Consider the following 19,243-nt stretch of genomic DNA (forward strand, 5'->3'; position numbering starts at 1 on the left):
ATTTATTCCATCAAAAACAAATTCACCATTATTTTGACCTTTCTTGCAGATCTACCTCAATCTGGATAAGCAGAGCATCGATTCGTAAGTCGAATTTCTTGAAGTGAATCAAATTTGGTTCAGTGCGTGAAGAAGAAGAATTAAAGATCATTCGAAAAATTTGAAGATGAAAATGAACACATTTGAAGAAGAAAAGAAATTTACGTACATCAATCAGACTTTGATTATCATTTTTTGAGCTGAAGCCATAACGATCATTCCAAAACAAATAATTTGAGAGATTAATTCGTTACAAATAGCAAAATTCAAAACATTTTTAAATTATTTATGATTTCAACTGTTTTTCATCTTTCATTTCAGTTTTATTAATTATTGAAAACAATTGGCGTTGAACTGTCTCCCTTCACTCAAACGAAATAGATAGAATCACTTTTCTTTTGTTGAAACTCTCTATCAACAAAGTGAATTGAAAAAAAAGAAACAATAAATATTCGGCAACAGACAATTATGGAGTGAATCAATCATCCCATTAAATGACCTTGAAATAAGCGTGCAAAAATAGGATTAATTGTGTAACATAGAGCAAAAAAATCTTTTTCTCATTTGTTAAATTTTCGGAAGAGTGAAAAGTGCACAGAAGCATGGAACTTTTTGGCTGCCAAATCTGGATACGACGAAGCTGCAATGATCAAACTTATGTTTTTACACACTAACAAGGGGAAAGGATTATATTCCTATATTCAAAGCATTTCCAACGGTTTGTTTCAAGCCAGTTATTAAATTTTACTTCTTGTTATTTCAAAAACAATACATATTCAGAAAAAACAGGTTCATCTTATTAAAAATGGCATCTGCATATAAATCTTAGCCCAATTTACTCACGAAAGTTTATTTTCAAAGATGTGTGTGCCATGAATTCAGTCTTAAGCAGCTACACTATTGTGGCTTCAAGTGTTCCCAAGGAAGCAATAACCATGCAAAAAGACAAGTTCCTCTGAGAGTTTCGAAGTTACAGAAGCAGAAAAGCCTCCCCTCCCACCTTCCAAAAGAAGTTTGTTTGTTAATTATATGTGTTTTCAAAAAAGTTGTTTTTGATTTTTATAATTATGAACTTTGCGAAGAAGATCAATACAAATTTAATGCCTTTTTGATGGAAAATTCAACAGAATCATGCAAAAAGTCTCGTCTCGGGGAAATCAACAAAAAATGTTCATATTGTTATTATTTTTATTTTTTTAATATTAATAATTTCTATAATTTCAATTTTTCACATTTCGTTTTCATTTTTTTTTTTTTGATATTTTCTAACATGGAAAATCCAATATTATAAAGAGAATCCAAACTGTTATGATGATGATTTCTCGATTTCGAACTGTGACAATAGAATGGAGGAAGATGTTGATCCATTAAAGAATTACTTTTCAGAAAAAAATGATCCGAATTGATTCAAATCTGATATGAATATGATGGACGAGCAGGGGCAAGATGCAATGGACATTTTCGACAATGAAATCATCTTTTCAGATTCGATCAGTGAATTACAGGATTCAGTTTTTCATCAAGTATGCCTTAAACAGCACAGCGATTCAAATATTAACGAATGGGTCCGAATGGATGAAGTGGAACTTAATGATTATTCAAATATGAATTTGGTAAAAAAAAAAATTGTTTGGAGGAGGTAGTTTCAAGTGAATTTTCTGAAACATTTCAGGATCCAGTAAACTCTCGGTCATATGAATTATTGGAAAATCAAGATACAGATAGTAATAATCATCATTCATCATATAATCAGTTTTCATCTCTCCAAAATTACGGAAATACATGTTATTGGGCTTCTCTTATTCAGATCTTTCGAAGCATTTTAATTCGAATTCAAGACATCAATGTGAGGAAAGGAAGGCTTTCTTCTTTTGACAAAAACATATGTGATTTGATAATGCCCCAAACTTTGGAAACAGAAAAAACTGATTATTCAGAAATTCATCAAGGACAAACTCGTTCATGTACAAATGGAAGAAAAAACATTTCCTTGAAAGAAGAAATCCACAGGAGTTTTACAATTCTTTTTTGAGTCTTTTCAGTGATAAATCATATTGCATTCCAATCTTATCAAACGAAATGATGGCTTCGTTGTGCTTCCCGAGAAAATGCTCGAATTGTGATTGTTTATCAATAGGGGCAACTGAACAATCACCGATAATCAGACTTCATAAATATAATTTGATTAATGCTTTCATGAATCATTTTGTTATTCAAATGAAAACACAAACAACAAAGATGCCTATTGCAAAAGTTGTTTTTATGTTACACATCAGTTATCAGTTTTAAACATTTTGAAGTTTCCCCCTTTTCTTGTAATTATGATTGAGCTAACAGAATCAAAACACGATATAATACAAAGCATTTATGAAACAATTTCTTTTTCTACAAAAAATGGAGTTTTGAATGTCAGTGAAACGACAGATGCTGGAGCTCATATCTATTCTCTTGTTGCCCAACTTTTTCATTCTGGATCAACAGACAATAGACATTTCTTTTCAGTGTACAAAGTATTCAACAACAACGATAGTTTCTTCGAAAAAAACACAGAATGGATTTTATGTGATGATAAAAACTTAACAAAAATTAACTGCAATTTGAACTCAATTTTTAATAATCAATTGAAAGGAAAATTATTTCCTCTTTTATCGATATACAAATCAAATGATTCATTCAATACTGGTTTTCTTTCAAATCCCATTTCACCTAATTTATGTTCTTCTTTTACACGAAACCAACAAAGCTTATCATCAAAAAATAATAATTCGGGTAATAACAAACAGTTATTACAATCAACAATGAAACGAAATTGTTCAATGATTAATTATCAAACTGACACATACATTTTACTAGAATCCAACGATTCACACGTCCATTTATCATCTCTCATTTCACCAACATTTTGTGAAAGCAAAATAGATTCATTTCACAAAACAACTTGCATTAGTGGTACGCCTTCATCAATATCTCTGTGCGAGAACAACAGAAATTCTTCTAACATTGAATCAAAAGCTGATTCATTGATGTTACAATTGCAATTTAGTCAAAATTTGAATATTTACAATAAAGTTTTTCATTCAAATTCCAACACTTCATATGGTGAAGAACCCAAAGCCAAAATGCCACATCCAACAACAAGCAGTGGCTTTTTGAAACTCTTTCATTCAACACTTAATTTGCCCAGTTCAAATCCAACTTTTCTAAAAGGTAATAAAAACTTGCATGAAGGAACTGAATCCAATGACTGTATTTCAGATGAAGTAAAAACTTCAATGATAATATTTGATAAAGAAATTGGTTATTCATTTTGTGAAAAGCCACTCAAATGCAAGAATAAGGACCATTCAAAAACAGAAAATATCAAACAAATAGAATCCAAATCAATTTGCCCACATAGAGATATTTTTTCTTCACATTCAACACACAAGGATGATTGCATCAAAACTCAACATAACTGTCATCAAACGTCAAAATATATCAGTTCAAAATCTTCACGTCAGAATTGTTTGAAATCCCCAACAAGGTTAATAAATACAACAAAGGCTGAATTATACAATAAATTGATAAAAACAACAAGTTTGAAGATGTCTAAAAGTACATTTGACAAAATGACACGTAACCAAAAAAGAGCAAAACGACGAACTGATGTTTGCAATCTTTGTGACCATCACTCATTTCTCATGAAACGAAAAAATCAACTTCTTGCTAAACATGAGAAGTTAAGTGAAAATGAGGAAGAAGAGGTCCAATTTATTTATCACCATAAACAATTGGCTGAGTATCAGCAGAAACACTTCAGATCATTTAAAGAATCGTTGAAACAAAACAAAGCACTTATTCTGTTTGATTTCAAGGTAAATTAGTCCTTTCCCATCAGAAGAAATCAAATATCAAAATACTTTTTACGAAAAAGAAGAGGTGTCCCATTTTTGTGTGATTGCATACATACTGGTTGACCTTCAAATCAGACACAAGCATGTGTTTAACAATTTTTCAAATATTCTATCTCATGATTATCGTTTTGCCATTGAATGTCTGAGACAAGTTCTTGACATAGAAATATTCGTTAATAAAACAACATATCACTTCTTGTGTGATACTAAGCTGCATTTTCGGAACGCTTAACTTCTTCATTTTCTTTTATCAGAAAATTCTCAATTCGCAAAAGGGATAAAGTCAACAGTGTCATTTTTTTGTGAGAAACATTAAAAGTGCGAAGGCGATGGGGAGTTTGGATGTCTTTCTCGCTGACTAAATTTCTATTTGGATGATAAGACAGTTATAAGAAATATCGATGAACTTATATCTTTCTTTAACCAAAAATTTCATATAGACGGACGTTATCAAATATATATCACTGACAATTACAAAAGCATAACATCTCATTTTGTTAAGTGTGAACATATTCATTATATTTTTTCATTAGATACACTTTTTCCTTTCTCACTTCATTTTTTTTTCTTTCTTTCTTGGATACAATTCTTCAAAAAAAATGTTATAGAGGAAAATGGAAATTAAAGAGTTGAAAACAAATGTATTTTACGAGAAGCGAGGCAATGAAGTGTTTCGTTCAGTTGCTTCACCTCTAAACTCGATTGGTCAATTCAAAGCATCGTTCAGGGGGGCAAGAGCAAGAGACGAAAGAACAAAAATATGTTTTTTAAAAAAAAATCTAATTTCTCGATCGAAAGAAATTGGTAATTTCACATATAAATTATTCAATGAAAGATAAAAAACGACAAATTTTTGATTTAAATGTTTTTTGAGGAAATTTCTGATAGTGTTTGTTTATCAGAGTTGTGAACATTAATTATTTAAGAGCTTTTGAATTTGTCTGTTGCTCAAGCTCCATATGATATGAAAATACTCACATGTTTTTGGAGTACCCAGATTTTTGACTTTATTGCCAAAATGAAGGGCAAGGCAGATTCCTTCCTGAAACTGCATTGCGATTGGTCCAATGCAGTTTCTTGAAGGTTTTGGTCCAGAATCGGCCTCCCAGGGCAGACACTCAAAATGCTCTGAAAAATAAAATTCATTAACTTATTTATTTATTTATTTTTATTTTTTTGGAATAATAATGTCGACATAATTATTAAACTATAACATTATTTTTCATATTCGATCATTTATTTCAACAATTGAAATCCAATTTATTTAATAACGTTTTGTAACACTTAAGAATCTGTTTGTTTTCAAATTCATGTGAAGGAATAGTAAAAGATAAATTATCCATATCACCATTATTCCCCTTCATCTTTCTATTATACAATAACAATAATTTCAGATTGGTTCAAAAGAAACATCAGTGATTTGTCACACATTTTTGTGAAAAATATTCAATAAAGTTAGTTTTTTGGATGTCAAACTTTTGCAAAATGTTAGTACTTCGAGAATAACTGCTCATGTTTATATCTAATATTTGAAATGAAAGCGACCTTGCAAAATAAACGCCAATTAGTGATTAAACGAAAATTACATTTCATTTTTCTCTGTGCTATTGGAATAACAGAAATGTGAAAAAACAAAAATGTTTTTTGTCAAACACATCAATTCTTGATCCTGTGCCTTATTGTTCACTGACCGGATAAAGTTGCCAATTAAACTTTGATTTGACAGCTTTTTTGATCTTATTAAACTTCATTCTGATTGTGATGCTATTGTGTCGTAAAATAATTCAACCTTCAAACAATAAAGAAAAAGAAAATAAACTTTATAATCCATACAAATAGAAATACTTTCAAGTTCAAAATGATTATTTAATTGAACTAAATGATATTGATTTTCTTCATTTCTCATTCTGTTGAATCTATAAAATGACACGCGAATCCGATTGTTGAGAGTGGTTTTTTTCTAAATTACAAATAAGTGTCTTTTTTTAATTGATCGAATAATTATTGTTAATTACAAAAGATAATTCTCAAACATTTGAATTTTCTTTATTTTCTTTTCGAAAATTTAAAGAGTAATACTTCTTTCGTTTAGTAATTGTAGAACATCAGGAAGTCCAATCTTTTTTTCCATTTAACTGTTTGCTCATTCCAGCAATTTGCTGGATAAAATTAACCTTTCCAGTTCTAAATGCAATGTTCAGAAAAAAATCACATTTGAAAACATATTCTTTGAATAAATATAATAAATATTATGAATAAAGAATTATATAAGCTAAACTATTAAAGATGAATTCGAACATATTGAAAATGAATACTCACATCAACTTCTTTTTTAACTGAACCATTTATGGTAACGACCATATAGATGTGTATCAACTATGAAAAATGAATTGTATTAGTATTTACTGATCACATAAAGGCGTTTGTCTTCTTTTCTTTAAAAATATACCTTGAATTATATCGATTTCTAAAAAATAATAATGCCATTAGCTGAAAAAATAGATGCAAAACAAAAGTTTAAAACAATGTGATATATTTTCTAACTGTTGCTCAAAGATGACAGCATTCAATGAACAAAAAAGAATCACTTTTTTCAGTTGGAATTTCATAACGATAATTTTCTGATTAAAAATACATAGTTCATCACATTTTAAGAATAGAGCAATTGTTCATTTTGCGCATACATATATATAATTATTCTCATGCGAAATGCAGACTGTTTTAACTTGCATCAAGCGAGTTCGCATTTAATGTTAATCAGGTTCGATTTAATTTATGATAACATGATTTTTATTATGGTTTATTTCTACGTCTTCATTTTAATTACGTTAATATGTTTTGAAAAATGAAACTTTGACAAATAAAGTTGAATAAGTCAATGTCCAAATAATATTCACTTTTTAACATTGTTTTTTAAATTTTAAATAACACCCCGATAAAAGTTATGTTACCAAAAATAATGTGCCATTTGAAACCTGTAATTTTTTTATTTAAACAAAAGTGAGAATAAATTCTTTCTTCATTATTATGCTTTTTGTTTTCTGAATGAAAAAAAAGATATAAACTTTGATGAAATAATAACAACATTGTTTCTTTTGACAAACTCTTTCATTTGTAGAACATAAAAACTAGTTGAACTTCAACAAACTGGATTTTATATTCATTTTCATAGAAAAACAATGAAATGGAAAAATCAAACGAAAAAAAAAGGATATTTTGCAAACCATAAATAAATATAAAAAGCAATTAGATTTTTTTTTAAGAATCCAAAGTTAATAATAAGTGGAAGAAGTTAATTTGTTGAAAATGAAGAAAACAAAAGATCAATTAATTATTAAAAATTCACGAGATTACCATGAAAAGTAAAAATTTCAAAAAAGACTTCTCTGCCAGTACAAAAAAGTAATTAAAACCTTCTTTCGTTTGATTTCTTCTTTATTGTTTTGTATTAACTTAGCTGTTTCTTTTGAAATAACAGTTTATATAAAAGAATGTTTAGATAAAAAAAACCGCACAATAATTATTATTATTTCTTACAATGTTCATATTTACAGACTGTTTATCAAAAATTTGTCAGAAATGGTATTCAATTTCATAGTTTGTTCATATTTGTAAAATAAAAATGATTGCAAACTTCATTGAATGTTTTCTGAGTACGAACATGCAAATATCATATGGGTGATTATAATAGAAATCTTTTTTTTTCTGTCAAAGTGTTCGACTTGAAATTTAGTTAAAATTTAAAGATGAGCTCCAAAAAAGATCGATCAATTTTATAAGTTTCTTGTCATCCGTTTTTATTAGACCTTGCTTTTTGTTATAATTGCAATGCATAGAACATTCAACTGAATTAACCATGCCAATGATTCGAGACTTCTCTATAATCAACATTCCGAAAAAATGTACTATTTCAAAATCAATCACCCACATTATTCAGTAAACTATCATCTTTTATTCATGCAGAATTCTATAAAAAATGATAATACAATTGCAAGAATTTGTAATAACTATTTCTCAAAAACAATATTAACCTTATAAATGTTTAAAATAAAACATCAACATTAACTTATGAAACATCACAAAAACTGCTCGAGATTTGCTTATTCGGATAATATAAGCGATAATTTTTGAATTCATAACTTTTATCTGGGTGTTGATTATGAAAAAGCATTTAAGTAAATAGCAAGAAATTTGCCTTTGAAATGTTTAAAACATTGCAATAACCTTTAAAGGTAACGAATGAGATGAAAGTGAAATATAGATATCTTTTAAATGTGGTATCACTTATCAGTGTTCTTAAATGAAGGTTTTAAACTAAAATTCTTTCCTAGAATCTAGATTGTAATATAATAATTATAGAAATAATCACACATATTCTCAATTAGAGATTGAAATATTATATATTTGAAGATTTCAAATGAGTAACAGATTTTGATATCATATGTTTTTTCTGAGTAAGGGTTGGTTCTAAGTTTTAAATCATTTGGAAACATATTTTTGTTGAGATGTTCTGTTCATTGCAATGTTCACAAAAAACCAATGTTTGATTCTAACAAAAAAAATTAACTTTTTTTCGCATTCACCTTAAGGTTTTGTTTTGCAAATTTTTTATCCGAAAATTTTGTTTAAAAAAATAAGAAAAAATAAAGAATCAACTAAAACATAAAAAATAGTCATCAATTTATCAATCTTGGGGAACTTTTAACTCTGAATGAATACTGATTGTATAATTGATTTTCATTTTCTGAATAATATGACGTCTGCTTGTTCATGCTCAGAAAACATTTATTGAATAACACAAACTTTTTTATTTCGTAAGTATCAACAAAATATCAAATCATATGCAATTCATAACAAGAACCTAGAAGCGGTTTGTCTGAATAATCATTCAATGATAAAATTTTTTAAAAAGATTAATTTGAATAATCATTTAACACCAAAATAATTCTAAGTCGAAAAAAATGTAATCGAAGTCGTAATTTTTATTAGAAAATAATTATAGATAATAAATAATATTCAAATGTCGATTTAAGAACATATTTCTAATTCTGTATTCATTTTTCTGAATGCTGGAATTGGGATTATCTACAAATTCATAAACATTAAATTACATAATTCACAAAAAAAAAAAAAAAAAAAAAAAACTGAACACAAAATGACAATTATGGTTTCATCAAATAACAAATGGTGTTTTTTTTTTTTTTTTGATATCAAAAAACGATCAAAAATTGAAAAGATAAAATCTATTGTGGTATTTTTTGATCATTGAACAAAAATAGATAATTCATGAGTGTTTAACTGTTTAATTACTTCATATATTTGTTTTATTCATGTATACAAAATGTCATTCCTTTTTTATTAAAATTAATACAAATATATTGATCAAGTTTCTCAAAAAGTTTTAAAAATAGAAAAATCAAACTTTTAAAAGAAAATGACAAGTTTCATAACATGCAAAACAAAACTTCTTGAAGAAAATAATAATGATAGAACAGAACAGATGGCTATAAATATATATAATTAGATTTTTCAAAAGTAAATGTAACGCGTTTTATATTTATTGAGCAGAAACGTCATCACCAAGTTCCTGTTCCATCTGCACAGTTCAACGACTTTATATAGCGTAGAACGAAATGGAGGGTAAACAACAATGGATGATCACAATAGAGTAAATCTCGACTTTTCTTTCCTAATTCTTCTAATGAAATGTTTTTCTAACTTTCTTCTCCATCCGCTGCTCATCTTTCTTCCGTTTCTGCTCCAGTTTATCGAAATCCCCCATTTGAAAATGTTGCCCATATTGTCTTCTTTTATCTCCAATGTTTTCTTAATTAATCTTTCATTACACTGCTAAATCGCTTCTCACACGAGAAAAGAACTTGTAAAGCTTTATCTGTGAATTCGCTTCGTTCATTTTCTATTTTCTCTTCTCCTCTCAGCCAGCTCCCTCTTCCTCAACCACACCTTCATCACCAGTCTCACCTTTAACAACCCCAGTATATTCCACTTCACCTCCCTCACAAACCCTCTCTCCCTCAACTCTTTTAACAACTCCAACTGTTCCATGAGTAGCATTATCTTGGCACACAGAAACCAGCAAACTTCCGCAGGCGACATGTTTTCCTTGAAATAAAGATCAGCCTGTTCCATGCGATTGAAGAGGTGAGCGAAGGAAGAAGAAGAGGAAGAGACAGAGGAAGAGGAAGAAATTGAGAAAGAAATTGAGAAAAATTAGGAGCATGGGTAAGAATATGACGCAAAAGAATAAGTTTCGTTTGTTTTGAAGTTGATGATGAAGAAGAAGAAGAAGTTGAGAGGAATAAGAAGAAAGCATGTTTCTAGTTGTGTTTAGATTGGAATGAACTGAATGGAATCCTTCTCCATCGTCTGGGAAGAGCAGTACCATGAATGTCGAATGGATCGTGTCGATGACTTCGTTGGCCACAAAATACGGTGCCAGCGCTGGCAGAGAAAAAGAAAGCGCCTTGCAGACAGAGGAAGAAGAGAGAGAAGAAGAAGGATGCTGCTTGCATTGTAGAGAAGAAGAAGATGATGATGAATTGGCTGTTGAAATAGAAGATTGAGGAAGATATGACAAAGTGTCTGTTTTAATTGCAGTGATGAGCGACAAAATATTTTCTCAAAAAAAAAAGAAAAGAAAAGAAACTGAATGAAGAACAGGCGAGCAAATTGGTGAAGAAGAGTCACTGTCTGACAGCTCATTTCCTCCTCAGCATCCTGTGGAAGAATGAAGAATAATAATGAATATTCAAAAAAATGATGAAAAAATAATATTTCTGTCAATCGAAAAATATCAAACCTTCGTCATCATTGTCGAAAAGGGGAAGATGCACGTGATCAACTCATCAGAAGAGTAGAACAACAGAATCTGCTCAATTTCATTTCGCACACGAAAGCGGACGCTCCGCGAGTCGTCGCTGCCAAAGTGGATGGTGTGTTGGAGGATGGAAGAGGAAGAAGGCAGAAGACGCCACCATCGAAGTGGAAGAAGTCAAAGACGCAGAAAAAGAAGATGAAGCAAAAAGGGTGATGCAACGAAGAGGGAAACGAAGAAGTGGTGGATGATGTCGATGTGTTTGCAGATACAAATGTTGAAAAAGTGAATGGCGTTTCGATTATTTGCTGATGAATCCTCTTTGATTTCTGATTTCAGGCAGAAAATTTAAGCAAAATGCGATAAGATTCATCTCAGGATTATTCTTCTCTTTAGGTGCTTTCATCTTTTCTTTTGAGTCCCTTTCTTTCTGAGCCTTTCTATTGTCCCTGCCAAATCTTTCTTCTCTCCCTTCTCCTCCTTCCCCTCCTTCTCACAACCCACCCGAATCCCCTCGACAATCACATACGCTGCCCAGTTTAGCACGATCCTCCGCTGCCCAAACACATTACTAATGGCTAACAAGCTGCTGCTCCCAAGCACGCCCGCAATTCCCAATCTGCTCTTCCTAAGAAACGCACAAGGGATACTCGGAGAAAAGGATGAAATGGAAGAAAGAGATGAAGAAAGAGAGGAAGAAGGAGAAATGTTTGATGTGCAAAGGGACTTTTGTGTGAGTGAAGAGGAGTTGGTGGCGGGAGACAACGGAGTGCTAACAAGAACAGAAGAGGAAACAATTGGATGTGGGGCAAGGTTGATAAAGCAAGGGAGGTTATTGTTGAGGAGGCTGTGTAGTTTTGAGTATGTATTTGGGAAGAAGAGAGTGCGCTGTCGAACCAGCAAAATGTCTGCTGCTGTCCATCATCATCATCATCGTTTTCTTTTCTTCTTCATCTTCTTCTTTCTGTTGCTGCCTTCACCAGCCTTGTGTCGAAAGTGTCAATTTGCAATGTTGAAAACTCGTCTTTCTCTGTCGCCTTCATCTTCGTCTTTGGCTCTTCCTGCTGTCTCCCTTTTCTCTGCTCCGCACTCAATTTGCTTCTGCACTCCGCAGTCTTTGCCTCTTCCATTTGAACACACCCTCCTTGCTCCTCTCTCTCTTTGCTCCTCGGTGGTGCCACAAAATGAGAGGATGAGCGCGATGTGCATAACCGCTCCTTCCCCCTCTTATTCCCATTCACTTCATTCAGTACAGCTTGCGCATGAAAGCCATGCGAAGTACAGAAGTAGAGCGGAATGTGCCGCTGCAGAAGATGAAAGCAGTTCAGGCGCACATCCAGCATTCCCACAGAAGGCATCGACAGCGTTGATGCTGATGTTGAGAGCAAACAAACCGATTATTGTAATTTTTGGTGAGTGTAGTCAATCAGCTGATTGAACGGCATATATGCATTTGAGGGTCGATAATATGATCCAATTCGAAGTGAGTTGAAGAAGAGGAAGAGGAAGAGGAAGAGGAAGAGGAAGAGGAAGAGGAAGAGGAAGAGGAAGAGGAAGAGGAAGAGGAAGAGGAAGAGGAAGAGGAAGAGGAAGAGGAAGAGGAAGAGGAAGAGGAAGAGGAAGAGGAAGAGGAAGAGGAAGAGGAAGAGGAAGAGGAAGAGGAAGAGGAAGAGGAAGAGGAAGAGGAAGAGGAAGAGGAAGAGGAAGAGGAAGAGGAAGAGGAAGAGGAAGAGGAAGAGGAAGAGGAAGAGGAAGAGGAAGAGGAAGAGGAAGAGGAAGAGGAAGAGGAAGAGGAAGAGGAAGAGGAAGAGGAAGAGGAAGAGGAAGAGGAAGAGGAAGAGGAAGAGGAAGAAATAGAGGAAGAGGAATACAGCAAAGAGGAAGCATAAGAAGATGTAGAAGGCGATAAAGATGAAGAATACGAGGTGATTGAGAAATGTGAAATCAGTCGATGTAAATAATGAAAAGGACGTTGAGAAGGCTTCATATGATATTACCAACGGAATGAAATATTTTCTTCAATGAGTTGATTTGAGATAGAGTAGATAATCGAAAACACAATATTTGTGACGAACAGATCGTGGAAATCAATATTGCTGCATATTTCCAAAGTCAATTGACTTTCTTTCTGTCGCTGTTCCGCCTTTCCCCTCAGAAACAGAAAATGAATATATCTTTCAACTTCGTTTCCTTTCCATTTCCCTCTTCCGTTCAATCCACAAATTTCTCAGAAAATATTAATCTCTTCCTTTTCTTCAGCATTCTCGGTCTCTTCCAAAAAATCTCCTCCTCCTCTCTTCTCCTCTTATTAAAAATCTCTCATGTATGTCTTTGAGCATTTATCCTCTTCTTTCCCGCTTTAGCCCTCTTTAATTTCTCTTCAAAATCCATTTCTTCAACCAGTCTCAAATGTCTCCCTCTCCATCCCCAACTTTCTTTCTATTCTTTTACTATTTCACCTTCTCCAAATCTCGCCCCGCCTTTCCCAATCCCTTTGTCTCAGATTATCTTTCATTCAAAAACCCCTCTCGAAATATTAACATTCCAAAAAATACTCAACTCCCACCCCCGGCCACAAATAATCCTCTTCCATTTCCTCTCTTCCCCATACCCCTCCTGTGCCTGGTGTTGATGGGATAAACACGAAATGTTGTTTGGGTGGTTGAGAACATTATTAAAGGAGAAGATCATGGCCGAAACAGAAAAACACCGCTGGACAGTCACCACATTGCCGATGGGCCGAGAAGACCCTCCAGCGAGATGCATGCAATATTTTGTGGAGATGCAACGCAAGTTGCAATTTGACCATTCTGAGGCTGATGCCTTGAAGAGATTGTTTTTTTGAATGGGGATGGCTGTGGAGATGAGGCTGTTTGGCAAAATACAGGAGAAATGGAGTTTGGCATTTATTTATTTTTGTGTATATGATATTTGGGCATTGACAATTTTTGTGTTTGTTCCAGGGCAGGAGGTGGAAATGAATGAAAATGAATGAAAGCGGGATAAGTCGTTATGGAGGGTGACGACCGAGCTGGGAGAGCAGATTCATATGGAAAGTGCACAGGATGGAGGGGTTGGGAAGGGAATTGGAGATGATATTTTGTGATGAAAAACAAGGAGTTTTGTTGAATGATGAGGGTGGAATTGAGCAGAATACATAAATCTCACATTTTTCAGAATGGAGGGGAATCGAAGCAGTTGGGGGAAAAAAGACTTTTGGAAAAGATGGTTGACGAACCATGCGAAAATTGTTGAAAATTAATTGTTTTCAACAAATATGTTAAGATTTTCAAAATCTTTATTCAAATTTCTTTTCAAAAACATTGTTAAACAAATAATTATTTAAAAATTTGATTGATTGCGTTATGATCATTATTGTATTCATGTTTTATTGAGGATTGAACAAAAGTTTTGACCTGTTTATTAAAGTTTCGTTATTTTTTGGATATATTTCATTAATTTTTCACATATTTTGAAATAAAAACAATTTGTAACAAATTAAAATCAATGAACAAATTATAATAACTATATATAAAGCTGTATTTTCATAGTATTTTTTATGAATTTTTTCTTATCAATACAACCCTTAATGGAATAATTTTTTGATTAAACGTCGGATTTTTTTATGATGTCAAAAAAAATCACCCAAATGAAGTTTTCGTAATGGTTTATTTTTTCGTACATTTTTATTAATATGGGAATCTAAAAAGAAAAAAAATTCTAATTTCGTAATTGCGAGTTTTTTTGTGAAAAAAAGAACACCAACAATAAACATAGTCAACTTACTCTCTCTTGATAATTTTACTGGAATTTTCTTGTTTTCTTTCATCTCCAGAATTGTCATCAAAAAAACTCTTTTTCCAGATATTTTTCTTTTTTTAGGTTTTTCATCCTCAAATTGTTTTTTTCCACAATTTCTTCATTATACTCATTCCTTTTCTTCTCTTCTTTCGTTTTTTTATTTTTCCATTCATCCAGATGATCATGGTTATAATTTTCCCATGAAAATCAAATCTATGGTTCCTTTTCTTCAGTGCGACAGAAGGCTCATCCGGCAACGAGGAAAGAACAGAATGCCATTGGTTTGACAATACTCCACTTTTGACAAACGAAGAAATAATTGTTACTGGCAATAATGAAGTTTGCAGAGCTTGAGGAAGAGCATCTGCAATTGCTTTTCTTTGAAGAGAGACAGATGAAGAAGAAAGAACAACATGGTCAGTGTTAAAACATTTTTTGAAGACGACAAATACTCCATGATCGAAAGGCTGGGTGAGGTGTGCGCTGTGGGGGATGAAAGTTACCACATCGATGGAGGCATCGGAGAATTTTTGCCAAATGTCGGGCTGTGCTCTCGATGGATGAGAGTCCAGTAGTAGAAGGCATCTTTCATCTTCTTTTTCCAAAAGTGTTCGTCTTTCCACAATTCCTGGAAGGAGAACATCTTCTGCATACATTCTGAATATTGCATCGGTCATCCAACCATCGTTGTCTTCCCAAATATTAATTGAAGAGCTGAGCATTACACGCAGTTCAGCTGGAATCTTCTTTGAAGGCCATAAAACGATACTTTTTAAAGAAAAACCGTCTGCAGCAGCTGTAATACACAATGTGGCGTTTGGCATGTTCATAGGTGTCTTGTTGAATCCAGCAGGTGTATCGGAAGGATGAACAACAAGCTTTTTTGCCGAATCGGAGAGGCGAAGGGAAGATTCGTCTGTATTGAATATCAATGAAGTTGAACAGTTGTTGGTGTCATGAAGATTTTGTAAAAGGTTATAAAATCGCTGGAGAGTCTGTTTATTTGACACAGATAATTGTTGAATGTCAACGTTTATTGAAAGAGATACTTTGAGTTGAGGATTCCTTTTGATGAATGAGTAGGGTGATGACTTTGAAATTTCAACTTCTTCTTTTTCTTCTTCAAATAGATCTTTTTGCCTGTCAGAAATGACAGATTCCATCTTGAAAAAACAATTAATAACATGTAGATAATAATCAAAAACGTAAACAAACTAATTGTTTCATTTGAGAAACAGAAATGCTCACTCCACTTGAACTTTCACAGCGGATGACTTCCTCTACTGTTTTCTTTTCTTCATCTGTTAGTAGCTCTGTGTGACCTGTTTTGCCAACTTTCCTTTTATTTTCCAAAGCTGTAATCGCTCTGTTAATTGCGGAACGGCTGAATTCATGTAGATTCACTGCATCAACTATCCTTGCTTTTCCATCAAAAATAATCCTTGCCATTCGTTCCAAACGGTTTTCGAAATGTCTGTAATCAAATGACATCATCTGATTTCGAATATTAATTTATCCTTTTTCTTTTTTATTTTTGATAACACTCATTTCAAAAAATATTCTGGTTATGATCTTTTTTTTAATTTTTAAAGAAAAAATATTTTTTGAGATGGAAAAAAATTTAAAAAATAAATTTCGATCAAATTCTAACTTAATTAGCCCCATTGCATTTACCTAATCTCCTCAGGGGAGGCACTAATCAGAGATGGAGGAGCTAACCCCCCCATCTCCCCCCCCCCCCCCCCCCATCAGAGATTAGGTAGAGTAATTCAATCTGAAATTCTGATTACCGACTTTTCCTTATATACTGAAAACAATTATAAAAATAAGAAAAGTGGGTGGTAATAATTTGTTATTAAAAATTTTGTCAAAAAAAAGTGCGGATAGAAAAACCATCCTATATGATTTTTTTCTTCAGAAAATAATACAATGTATTCTTTGACTTTTATGTTACATCCGTTTTCATATTCGTTTTGACCTTTTAAATGGTTACTAACTGTTAATAATATTCCTTTGTTGAAAATCAAATAAATGAAGAATCACTAATCTTGCCTTTTTTTCAGTAATTTTTGATCCTGAATAATTCATCTCTATATTACTCGAAATTCCGAGCAAATATCGTTGAATAAGTTGTTTGCATGGGGCAAACATAGATTCATTTATAATAACATGAAATATTGAATTTTAATTTCTTATTTGATTAGTACTTTTAATTAAAATGCAAAATAAATCATTCGTTTCTGATTTTTAGATTCAAATAATAAATTATGTCCAAAATCACTTTCGTTTCCATATGCAACATTCGTTTATTTTTTCATTTCTTTTCATTTCAATATTATTTCAAAAAAATACTTGTTCTAAAGGGTTAGACTTTCATTCTGAACTTTTTTTTTTAACTCTGACCCTGTTTTTTACGGAGCTGGACACAGCTTAATGCAAGCTCGTAGCCAACAAAAAATAGCTAGAAATGTTCGTTCTAATATATTCTATTTATTCAGAATTTTTTTTTCAATATATTTTTTTTGCTAAGAGATCTCAGTATTTTTTTATTATATTTTTTGATTATTAAACTGATGGTCTCTCTATGAGTATTTGATATTGGAAGTTTTAAGCTTTAATGTCATAATATGACATATCTTTTTTTTTATTTTTATAACTTTACATATCTCACAAGTTGCTTTTTCACTCGTTTTCACATTTCATCAGTTTTTAGAAAAATACAGTTTTATAAAGAATTAAAAGCATTCTTCATTTTCTTTTAACAATACCAAGTTACAAACACAACTTATTATAATGCAATATTATAATCTTTCGCTATTTATGTTTGATTAATACGAAAAATGAAAATTAGCGAAATGTTTTTTTTCCATTTTTCAGCTAAAAATCAAAATTGTACAACTTTTTTGTGGATCATTGTAATTTGCTTTTAAAAATATATAAAGGATAACCTTTTCAAATTTATCATAAGTTCATTGTTCCTTTTTAAAAATGATTTTTACCAAAAATTGATAAAATGTGAAAACGAGTGAAAAAGCAACTTGTGAGATATGTAAAGTTATAAAAATAAAAAAAAAGATATGTCATATTATGACATTAAAGCTTAAAACTTCCAATATCAAATACTCATAGAGAGACCATCAGTTTAATAATCAAAAAATATAATAAAAAAATACTGAGATCTCTTAGCAAAAAAAATATATTGAAAAAAAAATTCTGAATAAATAGAATATATTAGAACGAACATTTCTAGCTATTTTTTGTTGGCTACGAGCTTGCATTAAGCTGTGTCCAGCTCCGTAAAAAACAGGGTCAGAGTTAAAAAAAAAAGTTCAGAATGAAAGTATAATCCAACTTTTCCCATCATTGGAAAATCAGTTGTTTGATTTGAAAATTCGCCACATTCCTTAGAAACCTGACAATATTCTTGTGTTGCCGATGCAACGCAGCTGTCATCTCTTTGCTCAATGCCTTCATCTTCTAGGGTTACGATTCTTTCCCCACCATTTTTTTACTCTGACCTGTTTTTTTATAACAAAAGTTTTATGTTCCACTTTTTGAAATAATCACTTGATTTTTTGTATAAAAGGAATCTATATTATAGTTTTAAAATGTATTTTGAAATGAAGCCTATTTCTCATGGGGGGGAGATGGGGGGTTTAAAACCTTCCATCAAGCTTCCACGAGAAATTGGCCGGTTTCAAGGGGTGGAAAGCCACGTTGTTCATTCAAAATATAAATTTTTTTTTAATTTTTTTTATGAAATTCAAAATTTTTTAAAAAAATGAAAATTAGATCAAAACCTTAAAATAAAAAATGAAAATTCTCGTTGAACAAAAAAGAAAAGAAGGGAAAAAAAATTAATGTATGCCATGCTATCCTTTCGTTATAGAAAATATAAAAATAAATTGGAGCGCATGGCACACATTGTATGTGATGGCGTCGTCAGGATTACAGACGCCATCAATTCAAAGCAATTTAGTCGAAGCAGCATCAAAAACGCAGTTCGGGCGTTGCGAGCGAAAAGACAAGAAGGAAAACCAGGAAGATCGCAGGCTATCATCGGAGAGAAGGAAGAAACAGTGCTTGATGTTATCAGAATAGATTCTATTTGCGGAAGCAGTTTAACAATGAAGAAAACAAGAAAGTTGGTGTGTCCTAGTTTTATTTTATTACAACAATGTTTTTTGTTAAGATGGAAAATGTGTTAAACGATACAAAAATCGAAGATGAGGCACATTCCAAGGTTTCAAAAGCAGCGGAGTACGGGTTTTTGAAGCGGCATCCTGAGTTAAGGAAGAGCAAACCAAAAAGTTTAGACATAAATCGGCTAGCAGTGTCTAGTATAAGTGTCCTGAAGCCTTGGTATCAGATGATAACAGAATTACACGAAGAAAACAACTGCAATCTATCATTAATATTCAAAATTAATGAATCTTCTTTGCATGTGCCCTTATCCGTCAATATCAGGGTTATCCATCCATCAAACCAAAGCACCTGGTATTGTAAGGAAGCACAAAGAATGGACAACGCGACACTCGTTGCTGCGGTGGCTGCCGATGGTTATTCCCTTCCTGGTGTTATCCTCTGGCCGGCTGTTCATCTTCCCGATGAACCGAAACCCCTTCTCTCCCCAACTCTTGGCATCTGGCCTAACAAAAGTGGCTAAATGGACAAG

At 32.1% G+C, this 19,243-nt stretch overlaps 3 protein-coding genes across 3 annotated transcripts; 1 reads left to right on the plus strand and 2 right to left on the minus strand.

The window, feature by feature from the left end:
- Positions 1–11,717: 11,717 nt before the first annotated feature.
- Positions 11,718–12,125, minus strand: MONOS_16145 (uncharacterized protein; the record flags this gene model as incomplete). The annotated part of the gene is made up of 1 exon (XM_067869060.1): positions 11,718–12,125. The coding sequence occupies one exon, from the start codon at positions 12,123–12,125 to the stop codon at positions 11,718–11,720; it is 408 nt and encodes a 135-aa protein (XP_067723246.1).
- A 110-nt stretch (positions 12,126–12,235) lies between these two features.
- Positions 12,236–12,656, plus strand: MONOS_16146 (uncharacterized protein; the record flags this gene model as incomplete). Its single annotated transcript, XM_067869061.1, has 2 exons — positions 12,236–12,254; positions 12,331–12,656. The coding sequence occupies 2 exons, from the start codon at positions 12,236–12,238 to the stop codon at positions 12,654–12,656; spliced, it is 345 nt and encodes a 114-aa protein (XP_067723247.1).
- A 2,004-nt stretch (positions 12,657–14,660) lies between these two features.
- On the minus strand, positions 14,661–16,062 carry MONOS_16147 (putative DDE superfamily endonuclease; the record flags this gene model as incomplete). Its single annotated transcript, XM_067869062.1, has 2 exons — positions 14,661–15,731; positions 15,784–16,062. The coding sequence occupies 2 exons, from the start codon at positions 16,060–16,062 to the stop codon at positions 14,661–14,663; spliced, it is 1,350 nt and encodes a 449-aa protein (XP_067723248.1).
- Positions 16,063–19,243: the final 3,181 nt, after the last annotated feature.

This window comes from Monocercomonoides exilis (assembly GCF_001643675.1).
Source record: "Monocercomonoides exilis strain PA203 chromosome Unknown scaffold38-1042076, whole genome shotgun sequence".
Lineage (NCBI taxonomy): Eukaryota > Preaxostyla > Oxymonadida > Polymastigidae > Monocercomonoides > Monocercomonoides exilis.